This window comes from Notamacropus eugenii, chromosome 1, assembly GCF_028372415.1.
Source record: "Notamacropus eugenii isolate mMacEug1 chromosome 1, mMacEug1.pri_v2, whole genome shotgun sequence".
Classification (NCBI taxonomy): domain Eukaryota; kingdom Metazoa; phylum Chordata; class Mammalia; order Diprotodontia; family Macropodidae; genus Notamacropus; species Notamacropus eugenii.
In genome coordinates, this window is record NC_092872.1 from 410,010,687 (window position 1) to 410,030,629 (window position 19,943).

Below are 19,943 nucleotides of genomic sequence, written 5' to 3' on the forward strand. Positions count from 1 at the left end.
AGTCCCATCTTGTGGCTGTTTAGGATATCGCTCCTGAAGACCATGAAACCCTGGGTACTTGGCTGGGTTCCCAACAAGATCACGGGCATGAATGTGTTTTAGGGTCAAGAAGAATTAAAGGAAAGTGAAATGAATTCATCCTACACTCTATGAATTATAGTAGAGGCCTTAAAGGTCTAGTGCTTTCAACCTAGCATAAGAATTGTGCCTATAATGTCCCTTCAAGAGGCAACATGGCAGAAGCACTCAGGGCTCTTGGCCTTTTGTGTGTCATGAACTACTCTGGATTCTGGGAAGCCAACTGGCCCCTTCTTGGAATAACATTTTTAAATGCATAAAACTGGCTACAAAGGAAGCCAATTAAATAGAAATAAAGATATTAAACTAGTTAAAAATCAAAAACAAGTTCATGTATTCTAGGTTAAGAACTCCTAGCCCAAGGAAAAAGTCCTAAACTATAAGATCAGAAGTTCAGATCCTTGTTCTGTCACACCTCAGTTGTATGAACTTGGTGCAAGTCGCTCATTTCTCTGAGTCTCAGACTCCTCATGGAGACAGTAATAACTGTAATACCTCCTCTCAAAGTCCTTAAGGGAAAATCATGTTGTAAAGTGCTATAAGCATGGGAGTTATTTTATAAGTTGTTATTCAATTTTTAGTTGACAAGGGAACACAACCCTCCCACTGTTTTAATTACAAGAAATTTTTTTCTTGTTTTTGAAGCCACAGGCTTATAGGTCCTTTTAGATTCATGTCTTCAGTCCAAATACCCCAGCAGCTTCTTCAGCTATTCTTCTTATGACCTAGTTTCTAGATGTTTCATCCTCATTATCGTTCTGTCTTCTACCTCTTTCCTTAACCTTAAAAAGAATATTCTATTTTATATTATTATATATTCTATATTATATTATAGCCAACTAAAGTACCTAAAGATATTTACTAAAAAAAATTATATTATGTTCTTAATCTTAAAATTTTCGTGCTGATATTTTATACTTCACTAAATAGTGCAAACTGGATTGTTATGTGTGTGTGTGTTTGTGTACGTATATAACCTTCAACTGAAACATGGTTCCACATTCCTGCTTTAAAGGAAAAAAACAAGGCAAGTTAGAATCTTATCCCTGGAAGGGAACTTAAAGGTCCCTACTCCAACTATTACTACAGAAACCACTTTGGGATTAGCCAAGATTGGCACAAAAACTTTCAAATATTATTTTCTCACATGTCAGCACTATAACAAAGAAACCAACAAAATTACTGACTTTGGGTCTTTGGAGGTCAAGGTGACTCCTCAGTGCTTATTGTAGTCATATTGTACCAACTTTAGGATTTCTAATGGAACTGAGGCCTCTTACAACAAATTCATCTATATCTGCCCCAAGAAATCATAAATAAATGGTAAGGTACATAAAGATGGAGCAGGGCTTATATTATACATAGGTAGGATTCTCCCTACTTCCCAACCACAGAAAACAGATGTTTTTATTTTATAAAGGAATGGGAATCTAGGATCTTCTTGGCTTTTACAATGTAACTAAGTCACTGATTAGCACTGCCAGATGATCCTGTTTTTATTCCAGAAATTTAAATGGCCCTCATTTCTTGTTGGCGCTCCACGGTCAAGTTTCACTTGAAAAAAAAAAAAATTGCATTCATTAGTCCAAATTGCTCAATCTGAAACAATGGGCACTTCTCAAGACAGAAGCCAAAAGTAAAACAGGTTACTATTCCTTACTTTTTCCCTCCTTCAAACTTTTTGCTGGTTTCCTGTTGCATTTAAAGATGATAACTGGCATGAAGTGTTTTAATCTCATTTGAAGGTAGATACTATTATTAACCTCATTTTACAGGAAAACAGTGGCTGAAAGGCTAGTGAATTGCCCAGGAGCACACAGTAAGTACACACTTACACTTCTTGTAAGTAAATGAGGCCAGATTTGAACTCAAGTATTTCTGGCTCCAAGTCCAACGATATATACTGTGCCATCTAGCTGTCTCCATACCCCATGGGATTTCCCAGTAGACTGTGAAACCTCATAAAGAAGATTCTCAACTATTGATGACATATTTGCCAGTCATCCTGACTGAAGGAGAAACAGCTTTTTAAGAAAACATGACACAGTGGAACCAATGACCCTGTCACGGGTAAGAGCATTTTAACTTTTCACAAAGCAAAACCACCACACAATTAGAACAGATTTAATGTTTTAGAAGGCCTGAAACAACTACAAAGATGTCTGGTTTTCACTGCAGGGGATCAAGGGTAAAAAGAGAAGCCTACATTGTACAAGAGAAAGTTCATTCCTTGATTAATTTAGATTTCTCTTCTAAAAAGCCTTGCAAAACTGATCAGCAAATAAGGTCCTAATTTCTTTTAAAGGCTATATAGTTAATACTGTAGAGTCACATTGTGCTACAACTAGAAGACAGTTCATAAATCATCTAGTCCAACCTTCTTGGTTGACAGAAGAACAAAAAGGATCTGACCAAGGTCATTAAGCTAGTAAATAGCATCATGACATTCCAACTCAAGCCTTCTGATTCCAATCAAAAGAACTCTTCCCACTACAATATACTATGTTTCTCCCAAATAATAAAAATAAGTTTCCCCCAATTTAAAGATGAAGGAACAAGTTTAAAAGTTTAAATGATTTAGGTAAGATTATAAAGTTTCTAAAATGGTAAAGGCTGTAACTCGAAGCGACATCTTCTGACCAAATCCACTGCTCTTTCCCTTATGAGTTATTCATAAATTTAGAGCTCTGCTGCCTATATAGTCATGGGTGCAAATGGTTATTTCTATAGCATTTTAAAGCATTAAGAATGTTTTAGGAGTTTTTCCTTATAAATAAGAGTCAATACCTAGTCACTGCTCTGAAAACTTTAAAGTGCTATGCAAATAAACTACTGTGATATTTGACTTCAGAAAATAGTTTAACCTTTACTGTGACTAGTGAAAGAGGAGACATGGGACAGGTCAAAACACAAAAGCAAGGTTGTTTTTTTCCATTAATTATTTACTTGAAAATACAGGCATTCATAGGGGAGAAGGGAAGAGGAAGCTTTATCCACATTAAAACGTATAAGAAACAAACCTGAACACACAATTGGTCAATGAAGCATATTAGAGTACTGGATTTACAGCCAGAGAATCTGGGGCTTGAGGTCTGTCACCATTTGCTAGCTGCGTGATTGGAGGCAAACCATTTAACCTCTCCAATCCTCAGTTTCCTCACTTGTAAAATGTATATAATATTTTAGCATCTATATAAGTCTTCTACAATAAAAGTATTTTACAAATGTAAAAAATATTAATAATGATACTAATAACATAGAAGAAATAATTTATTCTCAAAGCAATGAGATATGGTGAATTGATATTAGGAATTTCAAGGTCCCTAAATGAAAAGCAATATATTTTAACATGAACATAAAAAAGTATATGCTACAGTCAAGAATAATTAGCATGTTCATTATTCAGTTAGAGATCTGCTTACAATTCCACTGTAAAAGATCACGATATAAGAGATGACTTGATTAGAACCATAAATCAAAAAAAAAAAAATACTGACAAGGTAGATATTGCTGCTTAAATTCAAATGTGCTTTCATTTAGTAACAGGCATTAGTGATTCTAAAGATCATGTTCATTCTAAGTCAGTGTTAACAACAGAAATATAAACAGGGCCCTGAATCACCTATAAGTTGGTAAGTCTCTGATGGCAGACATTATACTGTATTGTTTCCATCAGGAAAACAGTACAGTAAAAAAGCTGTAGACTTCAGATGTAGATTCCAGTTCTAGCTTTGCCATTTAGTCATTTAAACTACTCTGAGCCAATTTCCTCCCCTGAAAAGTAAGGATAAAAATTCTTCACCTGTCTCTCTCTCTCTCAGGTTTTCATTTTTAATGAGCACTAAATAAGATAAGATATAAAGAACACTTCACAGCTGTAAAGGGTTATGGAAATATGAGCCACTGTTACTATATAAAATAAAAATTTAACCACTAGCCCAGCTAGTTCATCACCTACCATGGCACCCTTAGCAAATCAAGAGTTAAATATCCGTCTGTCTGTCTATCTATATCATATACATACATACCATATATATATCAGCAAACATACAACATGTGTGGAGAAAAAAACGTTGATATGTGAACACCCTAATCTTTCTTGGGCCCCCAAAAAGGAAATATGGGCTATAGGGGATAAGGAAAGAAGAACATATAAGTACTTGTGAAGGTGAACGAAGGGGTCATATACAATTTCTTCAAATTGCAACTGATTCTGAATACCACTGCAAAATGTAATTTCTTTAATGAATATAGATATGACCTTGTCCAATCCCTAGTCATAATCCTTCAATGCCTCCCCAGTTTTGAACTATGTAATGTTTCGTCTCCTTAGCTTGGTATTCAAAGCCTTTTGTGACCTGACTCTATCCTGACCCTATTCCTTCTTTATACTGTATTATCTCACTCCATAAACTCTATGCTTCTGCCTAACAGGACTACATTTTTGACCATGACCTTCTTTATGCCATTTACTAATGCCTTGAATACCTTTTCTTTCATGTCTTCACTAAATTCTTATCAAATCTTTAAAAGCCACTTGACCTTCGGGAAGCCCTCCATGTTGGCAATGACTTCTCTTTTCCAGCCTCTTTCCGCCCTTCCTGTCCTCTCTCCATTCCTACTCCCACCCACTCCCTATCCTTTGCCAAGATCCCTGAATTTCATGCAGCACCTTAGATTTTTCTAATACATTTATTATTGACTAAGCATTGTAGTTAACCATATATTTGTAATAGTCTCAACAGACAATGAGCTCCATGAAATCAGGGTCTTATGTGACAGTTCTGGGCAACAGTGCTTAAAATTTCTTTTTTTTGAATTAGAAGATGCAGCCCTGAGATCTACCTCAGGGTTCTATACACAGTATGAATTTGATAAATATCTGCTGAAATAGGTTTTTTCTAGGCTAATGCCCAGCTACTACTTGTGCCCATGTGATGAGTTTAAGTGAGATCTTTCTTCAAAGTTTAACTTTTAATTATTTAAGTTCTTTATGTCAACAAATTTGCAAATACTTTCACTGACTCATTAAGTACTTTATCACAAGATCCAAGGCATCTTGAATTAAGAAAAATGGTCAGAAATAATCTTTCGCAATCCACTCATTTTAAAGAAAATGGAAGACCACAGAAGAAAAATGACTTGTCAAGGGTCCCAGAGGTACTAAGTGGGTTGGGATTTGCACAAAGGCTCTCTGACTATACCACAATCCTCATACAATCTCAGATCCTTATACTTCAAAATATGACAATTAAATTTAATTTGCCAAAGTTGCTTGTGCCAGATGCCAGAAAACTTATGAAAACCAACGAATGAAATGACAACCTTTACCAAGTCTGCAGTAGATGCTGGGAACAGAACCATACCTGACTCAGATACCAGTGGAACATGGGAAAGTTTGCTCCTGGCTCTTGTTAGAGGTCTTCGAGGGTAGTCTTCATTGTATTCCATTTCAAAATTCTCAGATTGGGAGCTTCCTCTCCTGTCATCCCCTGTGGCCCCATAGACATTCCCATTAGTCCTCTCGTCATTGGCTGGGCTTCGAGACCCACCACGTGGGAGAGTCCTAAAAGAGAATTCTGATCCTATGCCACTGGGACCATTTACAACACAGGCTCTGCTGGTAGAAGGGCGTTCCTCATCAGAATATCTGCTAGTTCTGCTTTGTGGTCCCTGAGACCTACTGCAGGAGCACCTGGAGGAAACTGAGTTTTCTCTATCAACGGCCCCTGGACCCTCAGTCTTACAAGGAGAGCAGACACATGGCTGGGATGGGTCTGGGGCTGGGGTACTGGGCTCACCAGAGTTGCCAGTCACGGTCCTTACAAAGTCAGGGCTTTGAGGAGCAGCATTGCATGAGGGGGAGTTGCCCACAGAGCCTGGGCTATTGCCACAATTGGGATAAACATCTTTGCTTTTCTTCTTCTCAGGCATGTCGCTTGCTGCTTTCATATCTGCTTTGATCTGTTCACTTGTGACCTGGCAACCTTTCTCACAGCTATTTTCCTCAATGGAGGATGACTTCAACTGGCCCATTTGATGGGAGGAGATGCATCTCTTTCGAAGTGGTGTCTTGCCTTTTCCACTCACTGATTACAGGAAAAGAAATATTCAGTTAGGATTCTGAATACCTGTCATAAGAAAAAGGGACTCTTCTTCAATGTATACTGTCTACTTTAGTTCCCTCCTTTCTAATCACACTGAAACAATCCTAGTTGAGTCTATCATTAGAAGACAGCTAGGTGGGGCCATAGTGCACAGAGTTCTGGGTCTAGAGTCAGGAAGATCCAAGTTCAAATATGACCTCAGCCCTTTAATCTATTTGCTTTGGTTTCCTCAATGGCAAAATGGGGATAATAAGAACACCTACCTTGCAAGGGTGTTATGAGGTTTAAATGAGATTATATTTATAAAATGTTTAGATCACTGCATGGTAAAAACTAGACTCTAGATAAATGCTTACTGACTTCCCCTTCCCTTCATTAGTATTGCACTTGTTGCCTAACAGATCTTTTTGCCTCCCCCACCCCTACCCTCTCAATCACTCCTCTCACCCAATCCTTCCTTCATATCAGAATTGTCTTTTTTATGCAGATATCTACTCGTGACATTTCTCCACTCAAAAATCTTCAATGGTTTCTTACCACCTACTGGATAAAGTGCAGATTCTTCTGCCTGCCACTGGCATAGCACTCCACAATCTGGGGCTGGTCTCTACTTTTCTAGCCCTATCTGAGGTCGGATTTAATTCTCTCCATGCTGCACCCAAGCTGATCATACTAGACTCTGTCTCTGATTCCTTGTTCCCCAAATGTGCCTCCATGTCTTTGCTTACATATTTCTATTCCTGGAATATACCTCTTTACCTTCACCATCTGCTGAATGCCTAGTCTATCTTTAAAGGGCCAACTCAAAAAAAGAATCCTCTGGGAAGCCTTTTGATTTCTCTGGTCAGAAATGAGCTTAATATTCCAATCTGACATAGTACTTATGTCTGCTGAATGAATGAGCAACAAGAAGCATCTGGGTCTAGTGTGGATGAGACAGTATAGAAGGGTGTCAGGCAATCTGGTTTTTATCTAAGTTTCATTAACTGACTAGAGGAATGTATTCTAGTTACCTAAGTTTTATAAACCACAGTTTTAGCTCATTAGGACCTCTCAGAGCTTATCTTACGATCTGCTGGCACAGCTTTAAGCTTTAACCATAAAGTGTCAGAAGATTATTTTAGTGGAAGACTACAAACATTACCTATGGATTAATTCAGGCCAAATTTCCTAGTAAAGACAGTAACACAAATATGTGAGCTGGCCATTCACCTGGGAGTTGTCTGGATTCTACTGGCTCTCTGATTTTGTCTTCTTTGTCAGAATAGTTCTGAGAACTATTCTTAGCAATGCAGTTTCCAGGGGCTCCCATATTCTCTTCCTCATCTTCGCTGTCTGAATCGTGCACAGTAATAGGTGTTGCTTTTGCAGTAGACTGAAGACCACTGGGTCCTAAAAGAAAAAGCAAAGGCCAAGCATTTTACCATGGTGCAAGGAAGCTAGTCTAAGAAAAGCTGTTTTTTAGTTATGGGTTTAGTAATATGAATTAGGGAACAGCCTGGCATCTCTTTACCAATCTTTTAGCCAAAAGGTTTAACAGGCAGCATGGTGTAATGGAAAGACTGCTAAACTTGTACAGGCTCCAATATTTGGTAGGAGAATGGAACGAAAAGGCATTATTATTAAAATTATTATTCTTGCTATTAACAATAGCACAGTTATATAGTTTTATGGTCTACAAATATCCTTCCTCATAACAATTCTGCAAGGCAGGCAGGGCAAGATTATGTTCCCATTTCATAAATGAGAAGAAATTAGCCAAAAGAGGATAAGATACTTGACCAAGGCACCATACCTAACAGGTAGCAGAACAACAATTTAAACCCAGGTCTTCCAATTACAAATCCAGTGCTCTTTCCTGTACACCAGAGTCACCAAAAACATCTCAACAAGACATTCTAAACATTTATTCAAATTTAGCAACATATTTGAAGACCTATTATATTATGACAATAGTCAGCATGGAAAGGGAAGAGAAATGGAGGCCATTCATTCCAATGCTGACTATAAACTGGGAAAAAACTAAAAAAGAAAAGCAGCAACAGGTTTCAGTTTGAAGAGATCATAGTAATTATACATTCAGTGGCTATAGGCCAACAGATTTAGTAGCCACTCACAGCAACATTTCACTGTTATCAATGGCAACTAAAATCTATTTGTCAGGGACTAGCAATAAGGGGGGGGAGACAATGGGACAATGGGATTACCTGCTTGTTCTTCATCAACCTCCATGGGAAAAACAGGCTGGTTGTGGGTTGGGCCTTCATTTCTACTCTCTCCATCTTCCTGAGGCACTTCTTCCATCTCATTCAATGCTAAAAAGAGGGACAAAGTTAAAGGGGGATCAAGGGAATATGAAAAAATATGGGGCAAATATTTAAGTACTATAACAAATCATACCATCAATCCTGAAAAACTCTCAGTTCCATATTGTTCATTATAGAAGAGGGATTAGACCTGTGTGGCTTATCACCCAGAGGACAAAAGAGGAAAAATTGCAGAGGGGCAGATTTCTGGTTTGTTATAAGAAAAAAGTTCCTAATAATTAGAGTTGACCCAAAATGGAATGGAATGTCTTTAGAATATGGTGAGAGAGCCTATCCTTGTAGGTCTTCAAGCTGAGGTTAGGTGACTATTTGAAGGGAATATTGGGGGGAGAAATGAACTCCTATTCAGAGGCTAGATGAAGGACTCCTAGAAGGTCACTTTCAACTACAACTGTGTGATTCTGGCAGGGAATACAGTTTGTACCACATGTGAGATGGTCAAGTGACACAAGGTCCAGAATGTTTCTTGTAGATGGGAGGTTGGTACAAAGATGACTTCACTGTTATCCAGAGACAATCTCAGCAAAGACAGACAGGTGAAAGAGTACTTGATAACAAAGTCAGGGATGGATTTCTAAAGAAAGCTGGCTGGCAGAAGAATAGAAAGAAACAATTTTAGGCACCAGTTGCACAAGTCACACTTTCTTCCAAACCTGACCCATAAATCCCATCTTCTTCCTTTACCACTCATTAAAATCATCTATGAATAGCACTGTGGAGTAATCCTAATATGATATTATAGGATATGATTTAGAGATGGAGGTGGCCTCAAAAATCTTCTAACCCAATATCTTCACTTTAAAGATCAGAAAGAGTACCAGAGAAGTAACATGACTAAGGCCATGTGGGTAGTTAAGTAACTAAGCCAGAGTTTGAATAGAGGACTTATGACTGTAAATCTAGGAATCAAGTCATTATTCCTTAATGTCTCTTAATAACCATGGAGCCAGTGGTGGTTAGAGGTATTTGGGCAGTCAGGAGGGGCTGAAGGTATGCATACAAACTCAACCAGAAAAGAGAGAGAGAGAGAGAGAGAGAGAGTGTGTGTGTGTGTGTGTGTGTGTGTGTGTGTGTGTGTGTATACACACACACACACACACACACACACACACTAAATGGGCCACTATGCTTTACCATTACTGCCATCTAGAGTTGGGAAACGAAAATAGCATAATGCAGGAGTTTTCAAAAGCCTTAGAGAAGTTTTAGGGGCATCTCTCATGTGGTTGACAAAATTAATAAATTACTGTGAATCCCGTTTACACATTAAATGTCAATTCAAATCATCTACTTGAATTTAAGTCTTCATTATAAGTAATTAGTGCCTGTCAGGAAATGATGACATGTAATTTCAGTCTTATATTTCTGGGAAAGATAAGTTGTCAGGAATTTCATATATCGTTAACATATAATCAAAGTGCAGGGTCTTGGTTAAGCTATCAAATAATAATCTTTCCCAAAATAATGACAAATAAAATGAGACTTGAATTTCCTAGTCTCCAATCAGACTTGGTCCAAATTCTTCAACCATATGCAAAAAAACACCTTCATTTTTTAAGCCCCACTTTATCTATTTAACTTTCTATTCTCAAACGGAGATTCTCAAGTCCTATAATCATCAGTGACTCCAATTAATTTTTATTCATTCATATTTTTAATACTGATAGTCTTCTTGATGCTAAATCATTCTTTATCATGAAATACAATGGTCCCAGAATAAGCAAGATTAGAGATAAAACAAAAAGAAATTGAAATGAGCATTGTAGTTTTAAGTAACCTAATTATATATATAGCAAGTTAAAAGGGAAACTCATGCATGAGAAACAACATCAATGGATGTGTATGACTAGAAGAGGAAGTTTGGTCAATCAAGTTGTGGGAAACGAGGAAGGCAGAATGCTAACTAGTTTACCTGAGATTAAAAAAGAAACTTATTTAAAATTCTGAATTTAAATACCAAAAAGAAATTTCCAAATATGTTGATACAAAAAAAGGAAGCTTCCATATAAAAGCATGAATCTCCTTTTCATATTGCCTGCTTTTTTTTTTTTTAAGTGTATGACAAAACCTGGATTTTTCAAAACTGTTTTGTCTATCTGTGCTTTTGTTTAAACTTCTGTTCACTTTCAAAAATGTTACAGTGGTCTTTATTTTGGGGGGGTGGGGGGAGAAGGGGCAGCATCAAAACTGCTATTACTCATATTATAACGTTAAGAGGAAAAAAATTGCCTTCAAACAAATAAGCACGCATAAGCAAGCAAAAAGAATCCTCATAGGAGCCTTTTCTCTTTCTTTATCCTGGGTCCATTATCTCTGTCAGGAAGTGAATAACAAACTTCCTCAAAGGTCTTCTGGAACATCTGCATCGATAGGAATTAAATCTTTCAAACATGTTTTCCTTTGTTGTTTTTACATCAATTGCTCTGGTTCTGCTCACTTTATTCTTCATCAGATCATGTTACCTATTTCTAACATCTCTAACTTTCTTACAGCACAATAATATTCTGTTAAGTCATATACCATAATTTGTCCAGACACTCCCTATTTGTCTCTAGCAGATAATCTAAACTAACTCCATAAGATTCTATATCTTTGCTTTTCTTCTTTCTCCCTCAATCCTTCCTTCAGGATCAGAAAGCCTGTTTTACTTGTTTCCCTCTCTGGTATTATCCTTACCCTTTAATGTCCCTGTCCCCACATTCCCTGCTTATTTCCCTCTTGAGTTTAATTGAACATGTATACATTCAACCGTCCTTTGTTTCAGATGAGTGAGATTTATCTGATGCTAACTCCCTCTCACCTCTTTTCCACACCTCATTTATGAGAAATATCAAGTTCCCCTCCTCTACACTCTAATGTATTCCTTTCACTTTCCCTTCTTTGTCCACTATTCAAACACTCAGAAGAGAAATAACCTACTCCTCCATGCCCCCAAATCATTTTTATTTCACTCAATACCTTATGAAGATGTTAAAAGTTCTAAAAGGATATGTCTCTTCTCCCTTATTACAATATTAAACATATAATTAATTATGCATCTCATTCCAAATGCTAAAATAAATTTACCATTGTGGATTTCTCAGGACTCATTTTTTTATTTCAGTGTTTTTCTTCAGAAAAGCCTGAAAGTCCACTATTTCATTAAAGATCCATTTTTTCCCTCTTGTAGGACACTCAGCTTATCTCTTTTGCCTTCTGAAATACTGTATTCTAAGATCTCCCATTTCTTGGCACTTGAATTGCCTTTCAGGATGAAAGCATTTTTCCCCCTTGATATGAAAGCACTGTATTTCAGCTATCATATTGCTGGGACTTTTCCTTTTAAAATTCATTTTAGGAGGTAATAGGTGAAGGCTATCTTTACCCTCTGGCTCTACTGGATAATTTTCATTTACAATTTCTTGAAACAGTGTTAAGACTTTTTTTTAATTATGGTTTTCAGGGCATCTAATGATAAAATTATATTTCCTCCAAGTATTGTTAATTCAGTTGTTTCAATTCTTCGAGACCCCTTTTTGGGGTTTTCTTGGCAAAGATACTGGAGTGATTTGTCATTTCCTCCTTCAACTCATTTTACAGATGATGAAACTGAGGCAAACAGGGTTAAGTGACTTGACCAGGCTCACAAAGCTAGTTTTTCTCTCCTGCTTTTATCTGGTAATATAATTTTACACCCCCTTTTCTCTCCTCTCCTTCAACTAGTCTTGTTCACTTGTTTTTAAAATTTCATATTCTGTAACTGTTAACAAAAAGAAAGTTTTTTTATCTCACTCTCTTCATTATCCATACTCTCTTTCAGTCTACTCTAGACCTTTATTCTCTCATTTGTGACCCCTATAATTACCTAGTCTCTTTCTTTTCTTCATGCAACCAAAGCTTCCAAGATACCCAATCTAGGCTCTCCCCTCCAAGCACTTTCTGCCATTGCTTTGGAGAACTTGCCTCCTGGATTCCTCTTTTCCCTTTTGCCTCACTCCCAAAAAAGTGCTTTTGAAGATGTCAGAACAGGCACTATCCCATGCTTGGACTTCTTTTTCCACCACATCTCTGGTTACACAGTCCATACAGTCCACCACTGAACTGTGTCTTCTGCTGATTATTATTTTTTTTTAATTTGGCTCAAAATCTCTGAGTGCATGCTCTCTCAATCTCCAGGTGTCAGTTGCTCCCAGGGTTCCAAATCTCCACCAATATAGGACAAGCAAACTTTGCAAGTATCAAATCACCCAGGTTACACCCAGCATAAGGTCTCCATCTCTCTTAATAAACTGTCTCATGGGAGCATGTGTCAGTGGAATGCTGTGCTACCACCAAAAGAAGCCCTCTTTCCTTTCCCACCCTGTTTCAATCATTCCCCTCCTTATACTTACTCACTCCCCTACAGTTTCTTCTTTGAAACCACAACTCTCACCTATCCCTCATTGGTAGCCCTTAATCTGACCCCAGAACATTAACATTTTCCTCTCTATTCCCCTGCTTCCCATCCTCCACTTCATGTACCCTCCCATGTTCTAATACATCACACACACAAAAATACTGATTTACTTGCAGGTAGGTTGTTGGTAAGTTCTGTACATAGTACCCTCCTATCTGCTTCTTCACTATTCTTCTACATTTTTACCTTTATCCTGTCTCCTTATGTACATTTTTAAAAAGAAGTCTCTTACTGGTCTCTCTGCCATCATTCTGCTGCTGTTTCTGTCTTTGCCTGCTTCATGTATTCACTCCTCCTGTAATTCTGTGTTTTGGGGTGTTTGAGAAGCAATAATGTCTACAATTCTCATTTTCTTTCTTATGATGTTCCAAATGCTTCTTTATTATTGGATATTCATCTTTTTTCTGGTACGGTTAAACTCAGATTTGCAGGGTAAATCAACATGGATTGAATCCTGGGCTCCACTGCCTTCTGGATCACATTATAACATTTCTTCCTGTGTTTTAAGGCAGGTGCAGAATATCTTGTGTTATCCAGATTTCCTTTTCTTTCTGTTTGAAGTTCTTTTTCCTGATCACCTGCAGAACTTGTTATTTCTAAAGTGAATTATTAAATTTAATCACTATGTGTCCTGGAGATACATGGCAATCCTTAGATTTTAGTTGTTTTTTTTTCTGGAGATCTGTGAATACTTTCCATTCGAATTTCATTTTCTTATATTCAGACATTCTGAGCAGTTCTCTTCTATGTCCTTCATTACGGTTTTGTGGTTCTATAGTGTTCTTCTGAGACATCTAGGATCCTTGTTATCTCTAAGCATCCAGGCATCAAAATCATTATGTTTTACTTTTCTTTTACAATGTCCTTCACTTCTATGCATTTGCATTCCCTGTCTACTATTCTCCCTCTTCCTCTCTTTATTTTGGTGAGTCTTACCATTGCAGATTCCAGTTTTTCTATCCTGCCCACTGTTTTTTTTTTTTTTCTGTGCAGGTCTTTAAATTCTGTTCTCATAATTCTCATTTCTCTTTTAAATAAATATGTTGTAGTTTCTTGTTCTCAGATTCCACAAGGTCCTCCATCTCATTAAGAGAGGGATTGTTTTCCTTTGTTTTGAAATATTTATTCAGATGCCTAGAAAGTTTACTGTATCTGTATTTCTGCTCTTACTGTCTTCCCTGTTGATTTATCTGCTTAAGTTCAAGATCTTTGAGTTTTCTTCTTCATGAAATCTTTGGTAATTTCAGTCTCTCCTCCACCCCACTCCACCATTATTTTCCCCTATCACTCACTTTCTGGCTTTCTCTCCTCAGATAGTTTTCTTGAGAGCTGGATCTCAAAGGATCTCAGCCTCCTCCCACGGTGGGCAATTCAGAGTCGAGCAGTCTAGTTCTTTGCCCCAAGTGACTTTTGGATGGTCAGCACTGGTCCTAGCTGGACACTGTGCTCTTCAGGCTTAAATGAGTGCTACATAGCCCCCATACATGTGCTTCCTGTTTTGCTCCCTTTGTTCCTTAGTTCTTTGGCCAGGCATTGGCAGTTTGGAGCTTTGTAACTTCAGTGCTGTGAGGCTGTCTACTCTGGCACCAGCTCTGCTGGTGTTATGGATTGTCCACCTCAGTATTACTAGTTCAGAGCTTTGCAGCACTAGTGCTACAGTGTGGTAGCATCTTTTGCTCTTGAAGTGCTATGGCTCAACTGTCTTTCACAGCCATGGTAAATTTCTGTAGCCCTGCAACTGGGGGCCTCTATGGCAGTGGAAAGTGGGAAGAGGTCAAAGGTACAGGATATGTTTTACTGGAGGCCTAGGTCATCTCCTTGCCTCTACTAGTGTAGTCTCAGTACTGGAAGTGAGGAAGGTGGCAAACCAATGCTGAGTGAGGTCAAGGTCAGTGGGTAAAGGATCATAGGTTATTATTTTTTTTTTAAAATAAACCTTCTTTTGGATTACGTGTGCCCTTATTATAAGGCAAACTGAAGTTGCTTTATCTTTAGAGTATAATTTCTATTCTGGAGAGGTATGAGTGGTTGTGGGAATAAGAGACTATGTATGGTCCTCTATCTTGTTCCTCATATCAACCAGAAGTTGCCAACAATTCTGTATTTTCCTAGACTTGTTATTTCATGGAATCACCAGTCTATTCTACTAGTTATCTCTTCTAAGTTATTTATTCTCTTTCCAATTTGTTTTTTTCTATTTTTTTTTTTAGAGCCTTCATTTCCTTCATCTCTTGCTTCATTTCTTCTAAATATTCATTAGTTCTTGGAGAAATTTTTTTTTCAGTCTTTGCTTAGTTATTATGAAATTACTCTCTCCATCTGGGGCATCTCTAGTTTGCAATAATTTTTATACTCAGTGTTTTCTCTGATCTACTCATCTTACTGGTATTAATTCCTGAATTGGGGCCTTGTACCAGGTCCAGGCTTTGCTCCGTTACACTTTTGAGTGGAGTGGTCAAGCTGAATTGGTTCCTTGGGGATTCAGAGCTCAGGCCCTCTCTGACATCTGAGGACAGTGTTAGTGACCTTTGAGGTCTTGTGCCTAAGCCATCATGGTCTGAAAACTTTAGCACTGCTGCTATTTTCTATACTTTCAAAACAACTTTACTTTAGGGCTTTCTCAGAAGAGACCTTTGCTTTTACTGCCTCAGAATAGAGTCTTGCAAATTACATATCATTACCTCTGCTCAAACTAGAAGAATACCCTGCACTAGCACTGGCTTTGCTTATCCTCGGGCTCATGGAAGATGTCACATAGTTCTGGAATAGAAGGAATCATTTAATGAGTATTAGAGATATTTTTATTATTATTTGGTCTGTTGCAAACTTCAGGATTTTGCTAGAGTAAGTATATGGGAGCTGGTGGGACTGACTCTCATTTTGGCAATCAACTTAGAAACTTTATTTTCTTGAGATTTCAAGTTCACCAGAAAAAGGCTCACAGTGTTTTGGGCGGAACTTCTATGTAAGACTTTACCAGAGGAGGATATAGCCAGATAGATCTGATCATGTATCCCCTAAAATATCTAAATATAATTAAATAACCAAATATCTGAGTAGATATTTGTAATTGAATGTTCATCTTTTTTCTTGTATGGTGAAACTCAGATCTGTAGATTCACCACAGACTGAATCCTGAGCTCCGCTGCTCTGTGGATGACATTATACTATTCCCTCCTATGTTTCATGGCAGGTGCAGAATATCTTTTGTTATTCAGATTTCCTTTTCTTTGTATTTGCAAATAAGTAGAAGAAACAATTATTGCCCTTACTTAGGATAATGAGATATTTATACAGGAAAAAAAAAAGTTTGTATGTTTTATTAGCAAAATAAGTACAGTAGACATTCAGAAGAGGGAGAGTTCACTGAAGAATTCTAGTGGCTGTAGAAGATTTCATAGAAGAAGAGTCTGAGAACATACAGGATCAGTACTTCCTTGACTTATATTGTTTCATATCCTTTCCTTTTGGATTTATAGACTGACTGAGATGGAAGAAATTTTAAGAGATTTGGTCTAACCCTCTCAATTTGAAAATGAAGAAATTGAGTACCCAGAAGGCAGTAGTACAGAAATGTCCAGAGTTTATCAAGGATTCAGCCACAAGGTTGAAGTTAACAGGAAGAAGTCACCTGGAGGGTCCAGAAACTTGGATTCAATCCTCAGAATCCCCTGCATCAGGACATTCAGAACAGTGGATGAAGTCCCTTTTCCAAGAGAGCAGCATGTTGATCTGCCAAGAAAGGCGACAACCCCAATCCCACCACCTCCCAGCAATGTCAGATTGCCCAGAGTAGATTGCTAGAAAATAAATAAAAATTAAGAAACAAACAAACAAAACAATAAAGAGCTAATTATGAGGTTAGGGATGTTCAAGGCACAAACCCAGAAAAAAAAAAAGAATGATTCTAAAACATCTACAAGCAAAGCCTCAAATATAAGCACAGTTTGCCCACAAGATCAATTAGAATTCCTTGAAGAAATGATGCAACAGTTTAAAAATATTTAAAAATATTATGAATTAAATGAGAATCACAGATGAAAGAACTGGAAAAGAAATGAGAATTAAGGAGGAGAATTAATAGTTTGGAATATGAATTACAAAATCCTATTCAAGTAACAGATTCCTTGACAATTAGAATGGGCCAGACTCCATGAGAAAACAAGAAATATTAAAATGAGGTTGAAAGAACAGAAGGAAATGTAAGGTGTCACATATCAAAAATTAAGACCTGGAAAACAGATTAAGGAAAGATAATTTAAGAATCACTGTACTACCTGAAAGCTATGACCAAAAGAGTCTTGATTTCAAGAAATCATGACAGACAATTGCCTAGATCTCTCAGAACCAGAAGGCAAAATGAAAATAGCAAGAATTAAATAGTTACCTCCTTAAAGAGCTCCCTAACTGAATTTCTAGGAAATCATTAGCAAAAATCAAGAGGCTAGAGGTCAAAGAAAAATTACTTCAAGTTGCCAAAAAGAAAGAGTTTAAATAGTGAAGAAGCACAGTCAAGATCACATAAGATTCAGAAGTTACCACCATAAAAATTAAGCAAAGAGCATGGCATACCATATTCCAAAAGACAAGATATAGGCTTACAACCATCTTACCCAGCTCAAAAGTGAATGTAATCATACAAGGGAAAAAATGGATTTTTAATGAAACAGAAGACTTTCAAGCATTACTGATGAAAACAGCAGAGCTAGAATGAAAGTTTAAAATACAATCATGAGAATAAAGGGAAACAGAGAATGGTAGATTTTTGAAAGTTATGTTTGAATTGAGGTAAAGAAGGTACTGATATAAGCATTATCATATAAGAACTATATTTTTTAGGTGTAGGTGTGTGTATACACACAGACAAAAAAGAAAAGAACTATTTCAAAAGGGGTCACAGAAATCAAATAAAATGAAATACTTGGAACTGTTTTGCTATGTTTTGATTTCAGGTGACCAATGATTTAAAGCAATCCCCACTGTCTGAGACAGAGAGCTAATAGACTAGATATACCAAATGAGATGCACGTTTTGGCAAATTGCCAGTGTGGGAATGTGTTTTGCTTAACAATGTGAATTTGTTATAGGGGTTTTATTTGTGTATGTGTGCTAGTTTCTGGGGAAAGAGAGAGAAGATGATTGCTAATCAAAAACATTTATATATAAGTTAATAAAATAATTTTTTTTTAAAATGATGTTTCTGAAACAAAAAATAAGGCATGCTTTAGAATAACATAGACATTATCTAAGTTCATGATAACTGGTGAGGGAAAAAACTCAAATCTCTTTTATGACTTACAATATAAGGGGCCATACTAGTCTATATTTAATACCATCTTATTTAATGATCACAAATAATCTATGCAAACATTGAATTACAAAGACTAAGCAAATTTATCTTTTAACTCAGTGAAGAGCTAGAATGAATCAGGCATTAGGCAATAAAAGAATCATGAAGGCAGTCTACATAACATACTCTGCCCCCATTAAAGACTCTGAGACAAAATAAGCTCCTGCTGGCGCACAGCACATAGCCCAGGAGAAATGAGTCTCTATTCACAGCCCAAAAGGTCAAGTTGGAAAAAAGGCCAACAGAATAAACTTATGGAACATTATTTACGGGAAGACAGAGAGGCAAAAGAAAGAAGAGCAGGGGCACTCTGGTTTTCATGTGCTCAGTTCCTAAGTCACCTATGAAGGCAATTCTTTGATTATTGCAGCCTCCACATCTATGACAAAAATTACCTGCCATTTAGCGTCCATAGAAAACACTGCTATTCTTATCCTCTGTGAGGAGGAAGTAAAAGATATAATCATGCCTAATTTTTATGAGGTAGGGCTAACGTCAGCTAGTTCAAACTTTTGCTCACCTTCTATATTACCACCTTTGACTTTACACTTCAACCTCTACCCCTATAATGGCTTTCAAATTCTATTTCCCTTCTCAATAATGGTCAATTTCATTTGAGACTTCCAATACTTCATCCCCTTCTTATATTGCTACATCCACATAGATTTACCACACACTGTGAGAATAGCTAGAAAGTTACAGAATCTAAGATTTGGAAGAATGTATCCAGGTTACAGGTAATCCCTACCCCCACAATTGAAGTATTAATTGTCTCTACAACCTCCCCAACATGTAAGATTATCCACCTTGCTTAGAGACCAAAAGTGAGAGGGAACTCTTAACTCTCAAACTCATACATTCCATTTCAGGACAGCTGCCAGAAAGTTTTCCACTATATCAAGGCAAAATATGTCTCTCTGTAACCTCCCTGCAGTGTCCAAACAAGTAGAACAAATCCTATCCCTCTTTCATATGACAACCCTTGACATATTCAAAGACAACAAAAGCAGGCTCCATCTTCTTCTCTCACCACCTTAATCCAAACTGAACATCCCTGGTTTATTTCCTTGATTCTCACAGAATCTCATTTTCTGTTCACTCTTTTCATGGATGCACTCTACATTCTCACTAACATGTAGTACACTACAACTTGTCACAATACTCAGGATATAGTATAACCACAGTAAAGCACAGTGGAATTATTTCCTCTTCTTGTCTAGATACTGAATTTAGTATTACTAGATCACAGGACTAGAGCTGAATGGTACTTCAGAAGTTATTGAATCCAATCTTCTCATTTTACAGATGAGGCAACTGAGGACCAGGGTGAATGTTAAGTGACTTCCCAAGTACAAACTCCCACAATCACATTAGTTTTTTCTTTAGCTGCTGCATCCTAATGTTTACTATTAGAGAGCTTGTAGTCAGCTAGGATGCTCAGGTCCTTTCCAAATAAACTGCTTGTCAAGTCTGTTGTTTTGTAAAAGCAAACAAAACAAGAAACGCTCATTTCCTCTCTGTCTGCTCAACCAGTCAACCTAGAAGTAAAGGATGGTGATTCCAGGAAGAAGAAAGAAAAAAGGGGTGGAACTTAGGGAAAAAGAGAGAAAATGCAAAGTAAAAACAATTTCTGTCTGGAGCTCACA

At 37.2% G+C, this 19,943-nt stretch overlaps 1 protein-coding gene and 1 long non-coding RNA gene across 7 annotated transcripts in view; one reads left to right on the forward strand and one right to left on the reverse strand.

Annotated features, from left to right (window-relative positions):
* The window catches only part of FBXO38 (F-box protein 38), a 119,206-nt gene that overhangs the window by 22,643 nt on the left and 76,620 nt on the right, over positions 1 to 19,943 (reverse strand). For 4 of the 5 annotated variants that reach the window (XM_072631028.1, XM_072631026.1, XM_072631027.1 and 1 more), the window contains 3 exons: positions 8,393 to 8,500; positions 7,398 to 7,577; positions 5,445 to 6,167 (listed from right to left, as the gene is read on the reverse strand). In XM_072631028.1, coding sequence (XP_072487129.1) covers positions 5,445 to 6,167; positions 7,398 to 7,577; positions 8,393 to 8,500 — 1,011 coding nt within the window. The remainder of the gene's footprint in view (positions 1 to 5,444; positions 6,168 to 7,397; positions 7,578 to 8,392; positions 8,501 to 19,943) is intronic. The other variant, XM_072631030.1, reaches the window with a different exon arrangement.
* The window catches only part of LOC140518689 (uncharacterized), a 43,778-nt gene that overhangs the window by 21,688 nt on the left and 2,147 nt on the right, over positions 1 to 19,943 (forward strand). Inside the window, exon 4 of one of the 2 annotated variants that reach the window (XR_011971988.1) lies at positions 16,427 to 18,073. The exons of the other annotated variant lie outside the window; for it this stretch is intronic. This is a non-coding gene — a long non-coding RNA (uncharacterized lncRNA). Of the gene's footprint in view, positions 1 to 16,426; positions 18,074 to 19,943 lie in introns of those variants that run through there. 2 annotated transcript variants of the gene reach the window in all.